The sequence below is a fragment of the Aptenodytes patagonicus genome, chromosome 8, assembly GCF_965638725.1.
Source record: "Aptenodytes patagonicus chromosome 8, bAptPat1.pri.cur, whole genome shotgun sequence".
Classification (NCBI taxonomy): Eukaryota; Metazoa; Chordata; class Aves; order Sphenisciformes; family Spheniscidae; genus Aptenodytes; species Aptenodytes patagonicus.
In genome coordinates, this window is record NC_134956.1 from 14,447,546 (window position 1) to 14,464,554 (window position 17,009).

Consider the following 17,009-nt stretch of genomic DNA (forward strand, 5'->3'; position numbering starts at 1 on the left):
CCCTGTCCCCGCTGGGTTCTGCTGCCCGCAGGTGGCCCATGGTGTGACTTGGTGCTCGCTGTCCCCTGATGTCCCTCAGTGCTGGGTGTTTCTTGGTGCACCCTACAGCAGCGGGGGGGACACCCAGTGTCCCCTGGTGCACCCTGGAGCCCGCTGCCTCTCTGTGTGCTCTGCTGCCGGCTGCGCCCTGTTGCCCGGTGTCCCCCAGTACAGTCCTGCCGCCATAGTGCCTAGTGTGCCCCGGTGCTAGTGTGGCGGGACTGCAAGTCCCGGTGCCCTAGTGCCTGGTGTCCCCTGGTGTCCCCTGGTGCCGGTGCGCCAGAACTGGAAGTCCCGGTGCCGGCTGGTGCGCCAGGACTCCAAGTCCCGGTGCTCTAGTGCCCGGTGTGCCCCGGAGCGCCCCGTCCCCCGCTGTCCCGCGGAGTGCCTTATCGCCTAGTGTCCCTAGTGCCCGGCATGCCCCGGTGACGCCCCGTTCCCCGGTGTCCCCCGGTGCCCCGCGGCGCGGCCTCTGTCCCGCCGTCCCCGCCTCGCCCCGGTGCCGGTGCCGGTGCGGCGGGACTGCAAGTCCCGTCAAGCCGCGGGCGGGCGGCGCGTCCAATGGGACTCGGGGGGCGGTGCGGCCGGTCGCTGCCTCCGCCGCCGCCCGGTGCCGCGGCGCAGAGAGCCCCGGAGCGGCCGCGCGGCGCCGGCCCCGCAGCCCGGCTCTGAGCCGCCCGCCCGGCCCGGCCCGCTCCGCCGCGCCCCGCCGCCCTCAATGAGGTTCTTCCGACTCACCTTCAAGTGCTTCGTGGATTGCTTCTGAGCCCTCCCCCCCCCTCCCACGGCCACGGAGCCGCCCCCGACCCGCCCCCGCTCCCCGGCCCCCCGCGACATGCCCCCCGTCTCCGCCGACACGGCCGCCCCCCAGCCGCCCGCCGCCCCGCGACGCGACGCCGCTGCCGCCGCCGCTGCCCCCGCGGGCTCCGGTAAGCGGGGAGCGCTGGGGAGGGATGAGGTTGGGGATGGGGGGCGGGCGGGGGGGGGGCCACGGCCACGCGCGACCGCGGCGCGCCCCCTCCTGCCGCGGCGGGGTGAGTCACCGCTCTGCATTGTGACGTCACGCGCCGGCCTGACATCTGACGTCACGCCCCCACGCGCGGAGAGGGGCGCGCGGGGAGGGGGAGGCGCGGGGGGGGGGGACCGTCCCCCCCCGCGCCTCTTCCCCCCCCTCCCGCGCGCCCCCACGGGCGCGCGTGACGGCAGCGTGGGCCCCCCCCCTCCCGTCTCGGCAGAGGGCCGCGGGGAGGCGGAGGGCGCGGAGCCCCCCGCGGCGGGCGAGGAGCGGGCAGTGACGGCGCCGCTGGTGGGACCCCCCGGCCCCCCGAAAGTGGCCGCCCCTGAGCGGGAGACCTGGACCCGGCAGATGGATTTCATCATGTCCTGCGTGGGTTTCGCCGTGGGGTTGGGCAACGTCTGGCGCTTCCCCTACCTGTGCTACAAGAACGGCGGAGGTGAGCCCCGTGCCTGCCCCACGGCGTGGGGGGGGCGCCCCATGGCGTGAGGGGCACCCCACGGCGTGGGGGAGTGCCCCACGGCGTGGGGAGGCACCCCATGGCGCGTGGGGACACCCCGCTTTCCACCCTATAGTGCGTATGTGGGGTCACCCCACGGTGGGCCAGCCCACCCTGCACCTACCCGGGGCAAGGGGCCATCCACGGGGCTCATGGGCCACCCCACGGGTGTCCGGTGTCACCCACCAGGGTGGGGGTCCATGGGGAACCCCCCGCCACCTGCCCACCCTGACCTACATCGGCGGCGCGGCGAGGGGAGGGTGCAGAGGCGCCTTCGCCATTCGCTGCGCCCGGGCGGGCGGCGCGGGGAGGGAAGGGGGGGCCTGGGGGGGTCCGGGGGGGGCGGCGGCAGCTGAGCCGGCCCCGTGCCCCCTCCCGGCCCCAGGCGTCTTCCTCATCCCCTACCTGCTTATCGTCTTCGTGGGCGGCATCCCCGTCTTCTTCCTGGAGGTGGCCCTGGGGCAGTTCATGAAGCAGGGGGGCATCGCCGCCTGGAACATCGCCCCCCTCTTCAAGGGTAACGCTGTGCCCTGCATGCACCCTGCCCGCGCCCTGCCTGTGGCCCCTGGCACCCTGCCTGTGGCCCCTGGCACCCTGCTCCCTGCCCGGGGGCCCCCGGCGCCCTGCACAGGGCTGGCAGCACCCTGCCCACACCCTGCCTGCTCCTGTGTACCTTGCCCGCGTCCCACTGCTACCACGCACCCTGGCCAAGGGTGGCAGCTGCCTGCACCCGTGCCCCGTGGCACCCTGCGCTGCCCTGCCCAGCCCTGCCTGCCTATGTGCTGCTGGCTTCCCTGCCTATGTGCTGCCGGCTTCCCTGCCTGCTGCCAGCTTCCCTGGAGGCTGCCGGCATCCCGGAGGCTGCCGGTTCCCCACCTCAGCAGTGTCCTGCCAGCTTCCTTGTACTGTGCCCTGCTGGCTCCCCCCTGTCCTGTGCCATGCTGCTGGCTGTCCCCACCCTGTCCTGCCTGGGGCTGCCAGCTCCCCCTGTCCTGTCCCCACCAGCTCCCCCCTGTCCTCCCTGGGGCAGCCAGCTCCCCGCATCCCCACTGGTTCCCCCCTGTCCTACCCTGGGCTGCCGGCTCCCTGCGTCCCCAGCAGCACCCCATGTCCTGCCCCATCCCTGCCAGCACCCCCCATCCCGCCCCAGGCCGCCGGCTCCCCCACCCCACCGAGCAGCCGGGCGCCCATGGGTGCCCGCGGGCTCTGATCTCCCCGTGCCGCAGGTCTGGGCCTGGCCTCCATGGTGATCGTCTTCTTCTGCAACTCCTACTACATCATGATCCTGGTGTGGGGGCTCTTCTACCTGGTGCACTCGCTGACGGACACCCTGCCCTGGGCCACCTGCGGCCACGCCTGGAACACCGAGCAGTGCGCCGAGCTCTTCCACCTCGAGCTCTGCCGCAATGGCAGCAGCAACGCCAGCGCCGGCACTGGGCCCTTCAACCTCAGCTGTGCCGACCTGGCCAGCAAGCGCTCGCCCGTCATCGAGTTTTGGGAGTGAGTGTGGGGACCGGGGGTTCTCACCTGGGGCCGGGGGGGTCGCGCTGGCACTCAGCACGGCCCTGCTCTGCAGGAACAAGGTGCTGCGGCTCTCGGGGGACCTCAGCGAGCCAGGGGAGATGAACTGGCAGATGATCCTCTGCTTGGTCACCACCTGGGTCGTCGTCTACTTCTGCATCTGGAAGGGCGTCAAGTCAACCGGGAAGGTGATGCTGGCGGGGCAGTGACACGCACTGGGGCCACCGGCATGTGGGGATGGGACTGCAGCACACGGCACTGCCGGCTCCTGCCCTCCTGTGCCACAGCCCACGGGGGTGTAAGACCCCTGTCCCACATCTGTTTGGGAGGTGCCACCAGCCGCTGGGGACATCCCCGAGCCCTGGTCCCGCTGGAACACCTGTGGCACATGACGGAGAGCCCCGGCCCGGGGCACCTCACCGGCACCCACTCCTCTGCAGATTGTCTACTTCACGGCACTCTTTCCCTACGTGGTCCTCATCCTGCTGCTGGTCCATGGGGTGACGCTGCCCGGGGCACTGGGCGGCATCGTCTACTACCTGAAACCCGACTGGTCCAAGCTGGCTGAGGCGCAGGTGAGGGTGGCAAGGAGGGCAGGAGGGGGATGGGTGCTGGGCAGCCCCCCCAGCACCCTCCCCGCAACACCCTCCCTCGCACCCCAGGTCTGGATCGATGCCGGCACCCAGATCTTCTTCTCCTACGCCATCGGGCTGGGCGCCCTGACCGCGCTGGGCAGCTACAACCGCTTCCACAACAACTGCTACAGGTAGGGCTGTGCCAGCTGCAGGGCATCCCCCTGGTGTGTCCCCCAGTGTCCCCCCCAGCACCCCTGACCCGCTCTGCCCACAGGGACGCCTACATCCTGGCCGTGATCAACAGCTCCACCAGCTTCTTCGCCGGCTTCGTCGTCTTCTCCGTGCTGGGCTTCATGGCCTCTGAGCAAGGCGTGGACATCTCCAAGGTGGCCGAGTCCGGTGAGTGCTGGGCTGCGGGTGCCCACTGGCACCGTGTCCTCTGTGTCCCCCCCTGGGGTGGCACCGCTGACCCTGCTCTCCCGCAGGCCCCGGGCTGGCTTTCATCGCCTACCCCAAAGCCGTGACGCTGATGCCCTTGTCCCCACTCTGGGCCACGCTCTTCTTCTTCATGCTTCTCGTGCTGGGGCTGGACAGTCAGGTGCAGCGGCGGGCAGGGGGACAGGTATGGGGAGGGGACGGGGTGGCACGTCCCTGCTGAGCCCCGCTCTCTGCCACAGTTTGTCGGTGTGGAGGGTTTCATCACGGGCATCCTGGACCTGTTCCCCCAGCCGGGGGCTGGCTCGCTGCGCCGCGAGCTCACCGCCGCACTCTGCTGTGTCGTCTGTTGCCTCATCGACCTCTCCATGGTCACACAGGTGGGGGATGCGGCAGGGACACCGGCCAGCCGGCCCCACGCCGGGCACCCGTGCCTGCCTCCGGGACGTCACCTCCCATGGGGCCCCAGTGTGGGGTGGGAGCTCCCTGGGGCTGCTGCACCGGGGTGCAGCAGGGTGCTGCAGCGGGGGTGCCCATGGTGTGGCAGTGCCTGTAGCTGTGGAGGTCCCCATGCCATGGGGGTGCCCATCATCGTGGGGGTGCTGTGGGAGCACAGGGTGCCCATGGCATGCAGGGCGTCCATGCCAAGTGGGGCACCGGTGCTGGCAAGGCTGTGCCCGTGCCGGTGTGGAGGCACCTGTGCCAGTGCAGGGCAGCCGGCACAGCCCCGGTGATGCGCGGCGCCGTCCTGGCAGGGCGGCATGTACGTGTTCCAGCTCTTTGACAACTACTCGGCCAGCGGGATCACGCTGCTGTGGCAGGCTTTCTGGGAGTGTGTGGTCATTGCCTGGGTCTACGGTGAGGCCAGGGGGACACGGGGCGGGACACAAGGGGACATGGGTGCCCGCAGGGCCCGGCTGACGCCCTTCTCCCCACAGGCGCCGACCGCTTCATGGACGACGTGGCCCGCATGATCGGCTACCGGCCCCTGCCCTTCATGAAGTGGTGCTGGGCAGTGGTGACGCCGCTGGTCTGCGTGGTGAGTGGGGCCGCCCCACGCGGGGACACGCGTGTGCTCGCCTGTGCGTGCGTGTGCCCGCTGCCACGGGCTCCGGGCTCCCCCAGGCGGCTGCTTCAGGCACGGCAGCCACAGGGCGACACGCGTGGGGGGTCTGGGGCTGCCAGCCCCCTGCCCCGCGGGGCCTCACCCCCCTCTCTCCACCCAGGGCATCTTCGTGTTCCACGTGGTGAACTACAAGCCGCTGACCTACAACAAGACGTACGTGTACCCGTGGTGGGGGGACGCCATCGGCTGGGTCCTGGCGCTCTCCTCCATGCTCTGCATCCCCTGCACCGTCCTCTACAAGCTCCTGCGCTGCAAAGGCTCCCTGCGCGAGGTGAGGGCGGCGCGGCGGGGGCCCTCCCGCCTCCGTCCCCAACCCATCTCGGCCATCCTTGTCCCTGTCCCCCTCTCAGTCCTGTCCCCATCCCAGTCCCATCCCCATCCAAATTCCAGCGCTGTCCACATTGCCATCTCAGTCCCATCCCAGCCAAATCCTGTCCCTGTCCCCAACCCTGTCTCACTCCCAAACTCACCTGAATCCCATCCTTGCTCACATCACTCTCGGTCCCATCCCCATCCGAATCCCATCCCTGTACCCTTCCCTATCACTCTCACTCCCAGCCAAATCCCATCCCTGTCCCCACTGCTGTCTCATTCCCAACCTCACCCAAATGCTATCCTTGCTGACATCGCTGTCTTAATCCCATCACCGTCTCAGTCCCATCCCCGTCCCCATCTCATCCCTGTCCCCATGCTGTCCCTCTCTCAATCCCATTTCAATCCCTTCCCCATCCCAGTCTCACCTCCATCCCCACCCAAAATCCCACCCCATCCCCGTGCGCCGGGGGGATGCACCACGCCAGGTCCAGGCAGTCCCCGGTGCTGCCGTCCCTGGGTGCTGACACGGCGTCCCCGCAGCGCTGGCAGCTCCTGACCACTCCGATCTGGGGCCACCACCACCTGGAGTACCTGACGCCTGAGGCAGAAGCCAAGCTGCTGGCCCCGGAACCCCCCAAGGAGAAGGCGACGCTCTTCGAGACTGTGATCTGAGCGTGGGGAGGGTCGCGCTGCTCCCGCCCGCCATAGCAATAATGCCAGCACCGCCTCCCACCCATGCTGCCCTGCGCCCCCCGCGCCTCCCCGGCCCGCCAGCCTCGCTGCAAGGGGGGTGCATGACTGCAAGGCGGGGGTCGTTGGGGGCCGCGGGGCTGGGGTGGCTGCGGGGAGCGGGAGGGGTCCCCGGCACGGGGGAGCGCGGCAGCCCGGGGGGCCGGCAGGGAGGCTGCGGGCCGGGGGAGCGAGCGGGACAACCCTTCCCCGGCCCCCGCCCGCAGCCCCTGCGGCCCCCCGCTCACTAACCGCTTCCTGTAGCGTTTGTCTGGTGTAACCCCAACCGCCCCGACATCTGGCAATAAACTGGGAGACCCTGGCAGCCCCGGCACTGCGGGCAGGGGAAGGGTGGCACTGGGAGCAGGCAGCTGGGGGGGCGAGATGTAGGGTGGCACCTGCCTGCGGGGGACAGGGGTTAGGGGGGGACAGGGCTCAGGGATGCTGGGACGCCTGGGTTCCTCTCCTGGGGTGGCTCGGGGGGGTCAGGCTGCAGGAGCAGCAGGGTCTCCATCCCCCTCCATGGCAGGATGCGGGTGCCCGCAGGCTGTGCCAGCCCAGGGTTCCCCTGTGGGACTGGAGCACCCCACGCAGCCGGGGCTGACCCTGCTCCCCGGCCTCGCGCCGGCCCCAAGGGGCAGGTTTCAGCCCAGAGGCACTGGGGGTCCTGGCTGTCACCAGCCCAGAGCGGGGGCTGTGGGGAGTGGGACCAGCCGTACCCCACCAGGAGCTGCTCGTGTCAGCTCTGGGGTTCCCCACTCCCTGCACTGTGCTGTAGGGACAGCCCCGGGCTGGGGGGGGGGGGGGGGGGGGGGCCTGGGGGTCCGGGGATGAGGCAGCCCCTGGGCCCAGGCACGCGGCCGGGAGAAGTCAGAGGCTCAACCTGCCTTAGACCCTTTGAGCTGCCTGAGCCCGGCCCCAGCGGGGTGCCAACCGGGGGGTGCACGTGCCCTGTGCCCGGTACCAACAGCTCCCAGGGGGGCCAGCTCCGATCCGTACCACGGGGACCCGCAGCACGCTGTGCTCAGGGTGGCTGCCAGCCGTTCCTGTGCCCTGGCCGGGCGTCAGTGTCCCGCTGTGCCCAGCGCTGGCACCCGCCACCCTCCAGCAGCGCCGCAGCCACCCTGGGTGGTCTGTGGCCGTCCTGCCCATGGAGGGACAAGAGAGGAGAAGTGCCCCCACCTGCCCCTGCCATCCTCAGGCATGGGGCTGCGGCAGCGGTGCCATGCCAGGGGGACCGTGTCCTGCGCCTGGGGTCACTGGGGTGCCAGAGGGGCTTGTCTCGGGGCGCTGGCTTGCCCCACCACGATACCCTCTCACCCCACCAGGGCGGGCCAGCAGTTCCTGCCCCACCGGCAACACACACCATAATTAGCACGGGCAGGGTGGAAGCATCAGTGATAATTGGTGGTGACTCGTTAGCACTGGAGCGCCGCGTGCCCGGGGCGCGGCAGGACTTTCCGGCAGGGCTGGTCTGCGGGGCCGACTGGGATCCCGGTGTGCCGGCAGCCATGTGGGGCCTGGCTGGCTCCCCACCACCGGAGCGGGACCGGGGCTGGGCGTGGGGGCGAGCGCCGTCATCGCCTTCGCTTCGTGCCGCAGCACGCCCCGGCCCCGTCACCCCCTTGTAAAAGGCACGGCCGTGGGCTGGCATCGGGGCATTGCCGGCACAGACGGTGAGAGCGCAGGGACCAGGCGGAGGTGGGTGAAGGGGGGCAGAGGGCAGGGGAGGAAAGGGGGTGCCGGGGGCCCCCTTTGCTGGCCAGGCTTTCCCAACGCGTTTCCTGTAGCACCCACACGACCCCACACGAGGGGACTTGACATGCGCTGTGCCCTCGCAGGGGCGGGCGCCCGCGGCACCATGAACCGGATCACAGTGTACGAGCGTGCCAACTTCGAGGGGCTGAGCCGGGAGTTCACCTGCGACGTGCCCGACCTGCACGAGCTGGATTTTGGGGACTGCATCGCCTCCCTGAAGGTGGTGGGGCAGCCCTGGATTGCTTACACGGACCCCAAGTATGAGGGGGAGCCACACGCCTTCGAGGAGGGTGAGTACCCCTCCGTGGGGCGGCCCAACAGCTTCTCGGCGCTGCGCCTCGTGCACCATGACCTGGGGGACCCCCAGATCACCCTCTACGAGCGCCCCAACTTCCAAGGCGCCTGCAAGGTGGTGATGGAGGAGACCAACTTGGCATACGGGTACTTCAATGACCGCGTGGCCTCCCACGTGGTGCAGCGAGGCGTCTGGCTGCTCTATCAGCACCCTGGCCGGGGCGGTTGGCACTGCCTGGCATGGCCCGGTGAGCGTCTCGCTGACTACAAACCCGAGCTGAACTTCAAGGCTCGGTTGTCCCACCTGCGCCCGCTGCGGCCCGGGCGGCCCCTGGTCTCGGCGCGTCTCCTCTGGGAGCAGAAGCGGGTGGAGGCAGAGCGGGAGGTGCTGGTGGATGAGATCGAGGGGGTGAACGAGACCGAGTCGGAGCAGGTGCTGGCGGCCAGCAGCAGCCGGGAGTACAGCACCACGCTCTGGCAGAGCTTCCACTTCAGCAATGCCACCAGCCTCAAAGCCGGGCTCTCCTTCACGCTGACCGTGGAAGCCTCCAACATCTTCACGGTGCAGAAAGGGCACAGCGAATCCAGCACCCGCCGGGAACGTGTGGAGGTGCAGCTGCCGGCTAAGATCCCACCGCGCACGGCACTCAGCATCCAGGTCTTGCGGAAGGAGGTGACACTCTCCGTCCCGGTCCTGCTCACCATCACCCAGAATGAAGCCGTCCGTACGGAGATGGGCGAGTACCGCAGCATCTCGGGTACCAACATCAGTGCCCGCTATAGCTTGAAGCCTCTGCCGGCTGCAGGCAGGCAGCAGGCAGCCACTGAGGGGACAGAGCCGGTGCCCAGCACCGGGATGGAGCTATAGCTGTGCCCCCGGGGACACCTGCGCCGCCTGCCTGGCCCAGCCCTGGAGGAGCCAGCACCCGCCTTGCCCGGCCGCGTCGGGCGGCTCCGGCTGGCAGGACCTGACGGTGCCTCCTCCCGCCGGGTGTTGCCAATAAACCCCCTTCCCCAAGTGCTCGGGTCTGCTGCTGCTGCAGCCGGGGTGGGAGCGGGCTGGGGGAGCTGGGGGGACACAGGGCTTGGGGGGGCACCGGGCTGGGGGAGCTGGGGGGACACAGGGCTTGGGGGGGCACCGGGCTGGGGGAGCCGGGGGGACACAGGGCTGGGGAAAACACTGGACTGGGGGAGCTGGGGGGGACATAGGGCTTGGGGGGGCACCGGGCTGGGGCAGCCGGGGGGACACAGGGCTGGGGGGGGAGCAGGGGAAGACTGGGCTGGGGGGGGCCGAGGGACAGCAGGGTGGGAGAGCCAGGGGACGGCAGGCTGGCCTGGTCCCGCACGCACTAGGCTGGGGAAACCGGGGGGACACCGGGCTGAGGGAGCCGGGGCATTGGGTTGGTGCAGCCGGGGGGAGAGCGAGCCGGCCTCGCCCCGCACACAGCGGGCTGGGGCAGCCACCGCGATCCCCCGCCCGGCCCTTGGGCACGCGTGTCCCCACGGGCCCCTCGCAGGGACCGTCCTCGGGGAGGCCGGGGGAGGCGGGGACACGGGAGGGCCGGGACCGCCGCCGGGGCTGCGGGAGCCGCCGGGCTCACGGCGGGACACGGGTGCCGGTCGGAGCGGGCTACGGCGGCCGGGCGAGGACAAAGGGCCGCGGGGCGGTGGGCGCCGGGCGGGGCAGGGCGGGGCCTGGCACAGGCTGCGGCCCCGCCCATGGATCCGCCTCCAGCCACGCCCCCCACGTGGCTCCCGCCGCCGCCGGTCTCTTTAAATGATGCAACCGGCCTTAGGCTTGGCCCCGCCCCCTGCGCGCCTATTCGCGGAGCCGGCTCCGAGCTTCCCCATTCCATTGGCCGAGGCGGGCCCCTCTCACTGTCGATTGGCTCGACCTGTGTCGGCGACACGCCCTCCCCGCTCCGATTGGTTGGACGTGGCCCCGCCCCCCGAGCGGGCGGTGGCGGCGGCGGCAGCAGCATGGCGGCGGCGGGGGCCATGGCGGCGGAGGAGGCGGAGGAGGCGCTGGGGCTCTTCACCGGCATCGGCCTCAGCGAGGCCAAAGCGCGTGAGACGCTGCGCAACGGGGCGCTCAGCGCGCTGCTCCGCCGGGCCGTGCTGCAGGTGCGCCCGCCGCGGGCCCCCACCCCGGTCCCGGTCCCTCGGTCCCCGGTGCGGCGGCGTCACCTCCCCGGGACCCCGCCCCCTCCCCGGGACCCCCTCCCGGCTCCTCCTCCTCCCGGCCCCGCCGAGCGGCCTCGGCCCTTCGCACTTCCCCCCCTCCCCCCCGCCCCGCCTCGTTCCGGGGCCGCCGGTTCGCCGGGGCTCAGCCCCGGGCCGGCCCTGACGCTTCCCCGGGGCGGCGGCAGGCTCGGAGCGCGCTGGGCCCAGCCCTGGACAAAGCCACCGGGATGCTACTCTACAACACGGCCGCCCGCCTCAGGGACCCGAAGCACCTCGGCTTCCTCGTCGGCTACATCGTCCGTAGGGAGATCCTCACCGACCTGCAGCTCAGCGGTACCGTGCGGCCCCGGGACCACCCCCCGGCCCCGGCGGGGAGGGGAGGGCCCCGCTCCTCACCGGCCCTCTGTCCCCAGCCGCCCTGGAGTACTTGAGGAACCACCCCCTGGAGCCCCTGGACGCGGCAGACTTTGAGCAGGCCTGCGGCGTGGGGGTGTGCGTCACCCCCGAGCAGATCGAGGAGGCGGTGAGTGGGGCCGCGGCCCTGCTTGCCCCGCGGGGACGGCATGGGGGACGCTGGACGGGACGGGCTGGCAGCCCCTGGCGTCACGCTCCCTGCCTGCCTCGCTCACCCCTGCGTCCCTGTCCCGCTCCCCAGGTGGAGGCCGTGATCGGCAAGCACCGAGCAGAGCTGCTGGCGGAGCGCTACCGCTTCAACATGGGGCTGCTGATGGGTGAGTGTGGGGCACGGGGGCAGCCCCTGCCTGGCGCTCCTACTCCCCTGGATCCTGAGAGCCAGCCCTTTGCCGTGGGCTGTCCCGGCCCCAGCTGCTGCATCGCTGTGCCGCAGCCCACCCGACGCAGGGGAGACGTCCTGCCATGTCCCCCGCGCGGGCAGGGCTGTGGGTGGCAGCCGCCTGTGGTGCCCTGTGCCAGGGACGGCCCTGGGGCAAGGGCTGCCTCCAGCCGCTGGCTGCGGCGTCCTGTGTCAGCGGCCCTGGCTGAAGCCCCCCCGGGCTGGGCCGTGCCCTTCGCCCACGGGGTGCCCTGTCCGCAGGGGAGGCGCGGAGCCGGCTGCGGTGGGCGGACGGGAAGACCATCAAGAATGAGGTGGACCTGCAGGTGGGTTGCGAGGGCAGCGGGTCAGGCGCTGCTCGGGGTGGTGTCCCCTGTCGGTGCCGTGCCCGGTGTGGGACCTGCTGGCCTGTCCCATGGGAGGACCTGGCACTGGGGACAGCCTGTCCTGGGTAGGTGCAGGCAGGGTGAGGGGGGTGACAGCTGGACAGGGCCACCTCCAGGCCTTGGGGCACCGGGGGCCTTTTCTACTTCTGTCCGTGTCTCTCTTCTCCAGGTGCTGCATTTGCTGGGGCCAAAGACAGAAGCTGACCTGGAAAAGAAACCAAAGGTGAGGAGGTGGGGGAGGCTGGGAACTGGGTGGGTATTTCCCTGCTGAGTGTCCAGGCGGGATCCCAAATAGCTGCTCTGGGCCCAGCCGCCACCATGGCCACGGGTCTGAGGGAGCACTTGGGGCAGCAAGCTGGGCCAGGAGGGGAAGGTGGTTGCCGGGGCCGGGCACTCAGGATGCTGTGCTGGTCCCTGCAGGCTGCAAAGGCCCGGCCGGCCCCAGCGGAGAAGCAGAAGGCGGCTGTGGTGGAGAACGGTAAGAGACTGTTCTCCTGTGGGCAGCTTCCCCAGCCCTTCGGTTCCTGGCCAGGACCTGCCTCCGAGCTGGGCCCCAGGAGCTGCGGTCAGGCCCCTGCTCAGCCCCGTCTCTCCCTGCAGGCGAGGTGGGCATGGAGACGCGATCGCTGCTGGAGCAGCTGCGGGGAGAAGCCCTCAAGTTCCATAAGCCGGGTGAGTGTGAGGAGCCACTGCCGTGTGTGGGACCGCTCCACCGGCTCTGTGCCTGACCCCAGCTTGCTGTGCTGCGGGGGACTGGCCCGGCCCCGTGTCCTTCCCCGCCGGCTGCTGGGCTTGGCTCGGTTTGGGCGGTGCTGCAGCCCTGAGCATCCTCTGCCTGCAGGAGAGAACTACAAGACGGAGGGCTACGTGGTGACGCCCAACACCATGGCTCTGCTGAAGCAGCACCTGGCAATCACGGGTGGGCAGGTGAGGTCACGTCCCCCAGCCCAGCGGTTCCCTGCGAGGTTGGCACTGCTGTGCCAGGCTCCAGCCGGGTGGGTGGGGTGGCTGGAGGGACACACAGCTCACCGGGGGCATGGCCAGAGGCAGCACCCACGTGGCACGGGGGGCTCTGTGGGATCATCGGGGGCTCATGTCAGTGCCCCCGCTGTCAGGGATGGGGAGAGTCTCCTGCCGAAGGACAGAGGTGTCCCCTTTCCCCCCTGCAGGTGCGGACACGGTTCCCTCCTGAGCCCAATGGGATCCTGCACATTGGCCATGCTAAGGCCATCAACTTCAACTTTGGCTACGCCAAGGTGAGAAGGACCAAGCCCTGCTGGCAGCTCCCGCCGGCCCCTGCCTCCCCCTGCTGCTTGGCCACTGGCCTGGCCCTGCAGTCCCTCAGGGAGCGGCTGTTCACTGTCCCCCCGTCCCCAGGCCAACGGTGGCGTGTGCTTCCTGCGCTACGACGACACCAACCCCGAGAAGGAGGAGGAGAAGTACTTCACAGCCATCCGGGAGATGGTGGAGTGGCTGGGTACAGCTCGGGCTGGGGAGGGCAGGATCAGGCCAGGTGCTGCTGGGGACATCCCTGCATGCGGTCCTGCTGCCGGGCCCTGGGGTGCCTCCAACTCACTCTCTTTTCCCTGTCCCCACAGGCTACCAGCCCTATGCAGTGACCCACGCATCGGATTACTTTGACCAGCTCTACACCTGGGCCCTGGAGCTCATCCACAGGTGAGCGTGCCAGGGCGGTATGGATTCACCAGGGCGGTGCGGATGTCCTGTGCCGTGGCCAGGGCTCCCCCTCGCCCAGGGGATGGGCCACTCGCGTCTGGTGACGGCTTTTCCCCTCCGTAGGGGCCAGGCGTACGTCTGCCATCAGAAGGTTGAGGAGATCAAGGGCCACAACCCACCGCCCTCGCCGTGGCGGGACCGGCCCGTGGAGGAGTCGCTCCTCCTCTTTGAGGTACTCCTGGCTGGGGGCAGGCGCTGCGTGCCCGTGGGGTCCGGGTCCGTGGCTCAGCTGACAGCTTCCCCCTGCTCCACAGGACATGCGAAAGGGCAAGTTTGGGGAGGGGGAGGCCACACTGCGGATGAAGCTGGTGATGGAGGACGGGAAGATGGACCCTGTCGCCTACCGTGTCAAGTTCACTCCGCACCACCGCACCGGGGACAAGTGGTAGGGAGGGCCTGCGGCGTCCTGGCACGCATGGGGGGGGTGGGTCTGCATCTTCTGGGAGTGGGGAGGTCTTGGGAGGGGAGCAGCACCGGGCTCTGCCCCAGGGCTGACTGCATCTGCCTTGCAGGTGCATCTACCCCACGTATGACTACACACACTGCCTCTGCGACTCCATCGAGCACATCACGCACTCCCTCTGCACCAAAGAGTTCCAGGCCAGGTGAGCGCCATGCATGGCATGGCCCAGGGCGGATCCGAACCTGGCAGGGCAGCTTTGGGGGGGAGCAGCTGGCCGTGTCCTGGTGGCTGCCAAAGTGCTGGGGGACAGTGTGTCCGTGGGGCTGTAGGCGGGCATGAGGCTGAGCCAGGCCGTGCCTGTGCCTCCCTTGCAGGCGCTCCTCCTACTTCTGGCTGTGCAACACGCTGGACGTCTACTGCCCTGTGCAGTGGGAGTACGGGCGCCTGAACCTGCTCTACACTGTCGTCTCCAAGAGGAAGATCATCCAGCTGGTGGAGACGGGTGCCGTGAGGTAGGAGCGGGGCCAGCAGCTAGGGTGGGTCTTGCCCAGGGCACGCCTGGCTGTCACGCTGGTGTTTTCTCAGGGACTGGGATGACCCACGGCTCTTCACGCTGACAGCCCTGCGCCGGCGAGGCTTCCCCCCCGAGGCCATCAACAACTTCTGTGCCCGGGTAGGTGCTGGGGACAGGACGGGGCGGGGCAGGTGGATGCGTCCCCCGGCCGGCGTGGTGACAGCAGGCTGTCCCGCAGGTCGGTGTGACGGTGGCCCAGGCGACGATGGAGCCGCATCTGCTGGAGGCGTGTGCGCGGGAGGTGCTGAATGAGCAGGCCCCCCGCGCCATGGCTGTCCTGGAGCCCCTCAAGGTCACCATCACCAACTTCCCTGCCCTGAAGGTGAGACTACTGTGGGCTGGGGTGGGAGTGGGGTTCCCCAAGGCTAGTATTCACCCCCTCCCTCTCCCCAGGCACTCGAGGTCCTTGTGCCCAATTTTCCAGCCGATGAGAGCCGGGGTTTTCACAAAGTGCCCTTCCAGCCCACCATCTACATTGAGGAGACGGACTTCAGGGAGGTGAGCCAGGCCCACCGGGCCATACTGCCCTCGCTTCTGGGAGCTACAGCTCGGGCAGCGGGAGCCTGGCAGTGCCAGGAGCGGCACTGGTGCTGCACGGGGCACAGGGGCGTGTCAGGCACCCGACCGTGACTCCCAAACGTGCCAGCAGCTTGATGGGTGCTGGGGAAATGCCTGCTGCCTTCAGCCTGGCCGGGACGTGTCCAACTGATGGCGCCCACACCTGGCCTGAGCCCTGGGTGCGCTGATCCCTGGGACGGCAGGAGTGGGTGGGTGGACACAGTCATGGGGACAGAGAGACGTGCTGGAGGGGGGACCTGCTCCCCGTGCTGGGACCCCTTGTGCAACTATGAACTCTCTCGCAGGAGGTGGACAAGAGCTACAAACGTCTGGCCCCCCAGCAGCCGGTGGGGTTGCGTCACGCTGGCTACGTCATCGCCGTCCAGAACGTTATCAAGGTGGGTGGCTCTGGGTACTGGTGACACGAGGTTGGGCCGTGGGATGTCAGGACATGGCCATGCCCCACCAGGGAAGGACAGCGATGGTCATCTCAGGCCAGGTGCTGCGGGCACAGCGTGGGTGCAGGCTGCCTGTGTGTGGCAGCTCCCTGCCAGCCCTGTGCCTTGCACGGCAGGGAGCAAGGTGGCCCTGAGTTGCAGGGCTGGTGGTTTGGCCCCAGGGCTGCCCTGTGGGATGGGGTTACTGCCTGACTGCTGCCTGACTGCTGCCTGATGGCTCAGCTCGGCTTCTCTCCCCCAGGATGCCAGCGGGCGCGTGATCGAGCTGGAGGTGACCTGCACCAAGTCGGACGTGGCGGAGAAGCCCAAAGCCTTCATCCACTGGGTGTCAGAGCCGCTGGCATGTGAAGTGCGGCTCTACGAGCGGCTGTGAGTACCGGGCCGCCCCCAGAGGTGGAGGTGCAAGCTCAGCAGTGCTTGAGCGGCAGTGTGGCCGTGCACCAGCAGGCTCTGCTGGGGTCGGCCTGGCTCCTTGGCGGGAACGATGCTGCTGTGGGGTCCTGTGAGCCGCTGCCCCTCAGCTGCCACAGGGCACCACGTCCCCTTGCCCAGCAGCTTTGGGAATGAGACTCTGTCTCACGGCAGGTTTTTGCACAAAAATCCTGAGGACCCATCAGAGGTGCCCGGTGGCTTTCTGAGCGACCTCAACCCTGTGAGTAGCAGCAGGAGCTGGGGTTATGGGCCTGGGGGGTGCTGGGGACCTCCTGCACCCACACCCGAGGCACCCGCTTCCATGTGACCCCTATCCCTTCCTGGGCAGGGTCCTGCTGTGCTCTGGGGGGGAGAGGGGCTGGGGGGAGCAGGGCTATGGAGGGGGCAGAGGGGCCGGGGGTGCCTGCTGAGCTGCCTCCCCCTGCCAGGACTCCCTGCATGTGGTCCACAACGCCCTGGTCGACAGCTCTGTCCTCTCCGCCCGGCCCTTCGACAAGTTCCAGTTTGAGCGGCTGGGCTACTTTTCCGTGGATCCCGACAGCGAGGAGGGGAAGGTGAGCCCTGGGGAGGGGGCTGTGGGGCTCCCCCTGCCCCGTGCGCAGCCGTGGGGCTCAGCGCTGACCCTCTGCTTCTCCCCAGATGGTGTTCAACCGGACGGTGATGCTGAAGGAGGACCCTGGCAAGGCCTGAGGGACCCGCCGCTGCCGCCCTCCCGTGGTGCTGCCTCCCCGGGGGTCCCTGCGCACCCCCAGCGCTGCCGTGCCTTGGCGCAGCCCCCCGGGGCGCCCCACAGCATCGCCTCAATAAACGGAGCATCCTAGCCCTGTCCCCGTGCTGTCACTGCCTCCTATCCCCCCGCTCAGCCTTGGGGTGCTGGGATAGGGGGGTCTCCTCTGTCCCCGGGGGCTCGGGGTCTGCTCCTGCCCCCCCCACTGCAGGGCTGGTGCCCCTGCGCAAGCTGCAGCTCCCCCTACCCAGGACCCTGAGGCTGGGCTGGGGTTGAGGGTGCCGGGATGGGGTGGAGGAGGGTCCCCAGGGCCTGCCGTGGTCCGCAGCGGGCGCAGGCAGGGTGCAGGCAGGCCGGGCAGGGTTCAGGCCGGCAGGAGGGTGTGCGCACTGTGTACAAACACCGCCCGAGCGCCGTCCCCGCTTAAGGTGGACTCGAGTGGGGTGGCCCC

At 69.9% G+C, this 17,009-nt stretch overlaps 3 protein-coding genes across 4 annotated transcripts; all 3 read left to right on the forward strand.

Moving 5' to 3' along the window:
• The first annotated feature begins 1,274 nt into the window (after positions 1 to 1,274).
• Positions 1,275 to 6,579, forward strand: SLC6A8 (solute carrier family 6 member 8). Its single transcript, XM_076346488.1, has 13 exons — positions 1,275 to 1,493; positions 1,939 to 2,070; positions 2,780 to 3,053; positions 3,130 to 3,262; positions 3,515 to 3,649; positions 3,737 to 3,840; positions 3,924 to 4,048; positions 4,135 to 4,247; positions 4,327 to 4,464; positions 4,840 to 4,942; positions 5,023 to 5,123; positions 5,311 to 5,481; positions 6,066 to 6,579. The coding sequence occupies exons 1-13, from the start codon at positions 1,406 to 1,408 to the stop codon at positions 6,195 to 6,197; spliced, it is 1,749 nt and encodes a 582-aa protein (XP_076202603.1). The 5' UTR covers positions 1,275 to 1,405; the 3' UTR covers positions 6,198 to 6,579.
• A 516-nt stretch (positions 6,580 to 7,095) lies between these two features.
• Positions 7,096 to 9,324, forward strand: LOC143163942 (epidermal differentiation-specific protein-like). Of its 2 annotated transcripts, none has more exons than XM_076345869.1 (2): positions 7,096 to 7,955; positions 8,096 to 9,324. In XM_076345869.1, the coding sequence occupies exon 2, from the start codon at positions 8,116 to 8,118 to the stop codon at positions 9,172 to 9,174; it is 1,059 nt and encodes a 352-aa protein (XP_076201984.1). In that variant the 5' UTR covers positions 7,096 to 7,955; positions 8,096 to 8,115; the 3' UTR covers positions 9,175 to 9,324. The 2 variants fall into 2 exon arrangements, with proteins under 2 accessions (XP_076201984.1, XP_076201983.1); XM_076345868.1 differs by having other exon boundaries at positions 7,096 to 7,930.
• A 974-nt stretch (positions 9,325 to 10,298) lies between these two features.
• On the forward strand, positions 10,299 to 16,659 carry QARS1 (glutaminyl-tRNA synthetase 1). Its single transcript, XM_076346490.1, has 24 exons — positions 10,299 to 10,430; positions 10,676 to 10,823; positions 10,904 to 11,013; positions 11,146 to 11,221; positions 11,545 to 11,609; positions 11,839 to 11,892; positions 12,090 to 12,147; positions 12,270 to 12,341; positions 12,511 to 12,596; positions 12,839 to 12,925; positions 13,047 to 13,146; positions 13,268 to 13,346; positions 13,470 to 13,578; positions 13,661 to 13,791; positions 13,919 to 14,011; positions 14,184 to 14,321; positions 14,395 to 14,482; positions 14,562 to 14,705; positions 14,777 to 14,881; positions 15,247 to 15,339; positions 15,641 to 15,768; positions 15,985 to 16,051; positions 16,260 to 16,385; positions 16,471 to 16,659. Exons 1-24 carry the CDS (start codon positions 10,305 to 10,307, stop codon positions 16,519 to 16,521), a joined length of 2,334 nt encoding a protein of 777 aa, XP_076202605.1. The 5' UTR covers positions 10,299 to 10,304; the 3' UTR covers positions 16,522 to 16,659.
• The last annotated feature ends 350 nt before the right edge of the window (positions 16,660 to 17,009 follow it).

Bases quoted from the DNA above. Each gene is read 5' to 3' on its own strand.
- SLC6A8 (XM_076346488.1), top strand. From the start codon at position 1,406: ATGGATTTCATCATGTCCTGCGTGGGTTTCGCCGTGGGGTTGGGCAAC. The intron at 1,494-1,938 runs GTGAGCCCCGTG...TCCCGGCCCCAG, and splicing joins GTGCTACAAGAACGGCGGAG to GCGTCTTCCTCATCCCCTAC. The intron at 3,054-3,129 runs GTGAGTGTGGGG...CCTGCTCTGCAG, and splicing joins CCCGTCATCGAGTTTTGGGA to GAACAAGGTGCTGCGGCTCT.
- LOC143163942 (XM_076345869.1), top strand. From the start codon at position 8,116: ATGAACCGGATCACAGTGTACGAGCGTGCCAACTTCGAGGGGCTGAGC.
- QARS1 (XM_076346490.1), top strand. From the start codon at position 10,305: ATGGCGGCGGAGGAGGCGGAGGAGGCGCTGGGGCTCTTCACCGGCATC. The intron at 10,431-10,675 runs GTGCGCCCGCCG...GGGCGGCGGCAG, and splicing joins TCCGCCGGGCCGTGCTGCAG to GCTCGGAGCGCGCTGGGCCC. The intron at 16,386-16,470 runs GTGAGCCCTGGG...GCTTCTCCCCAG, and splicing joins CCGACAGCGAGGAGGGGAAG to ATGGTGTTCAACCGGACGGT.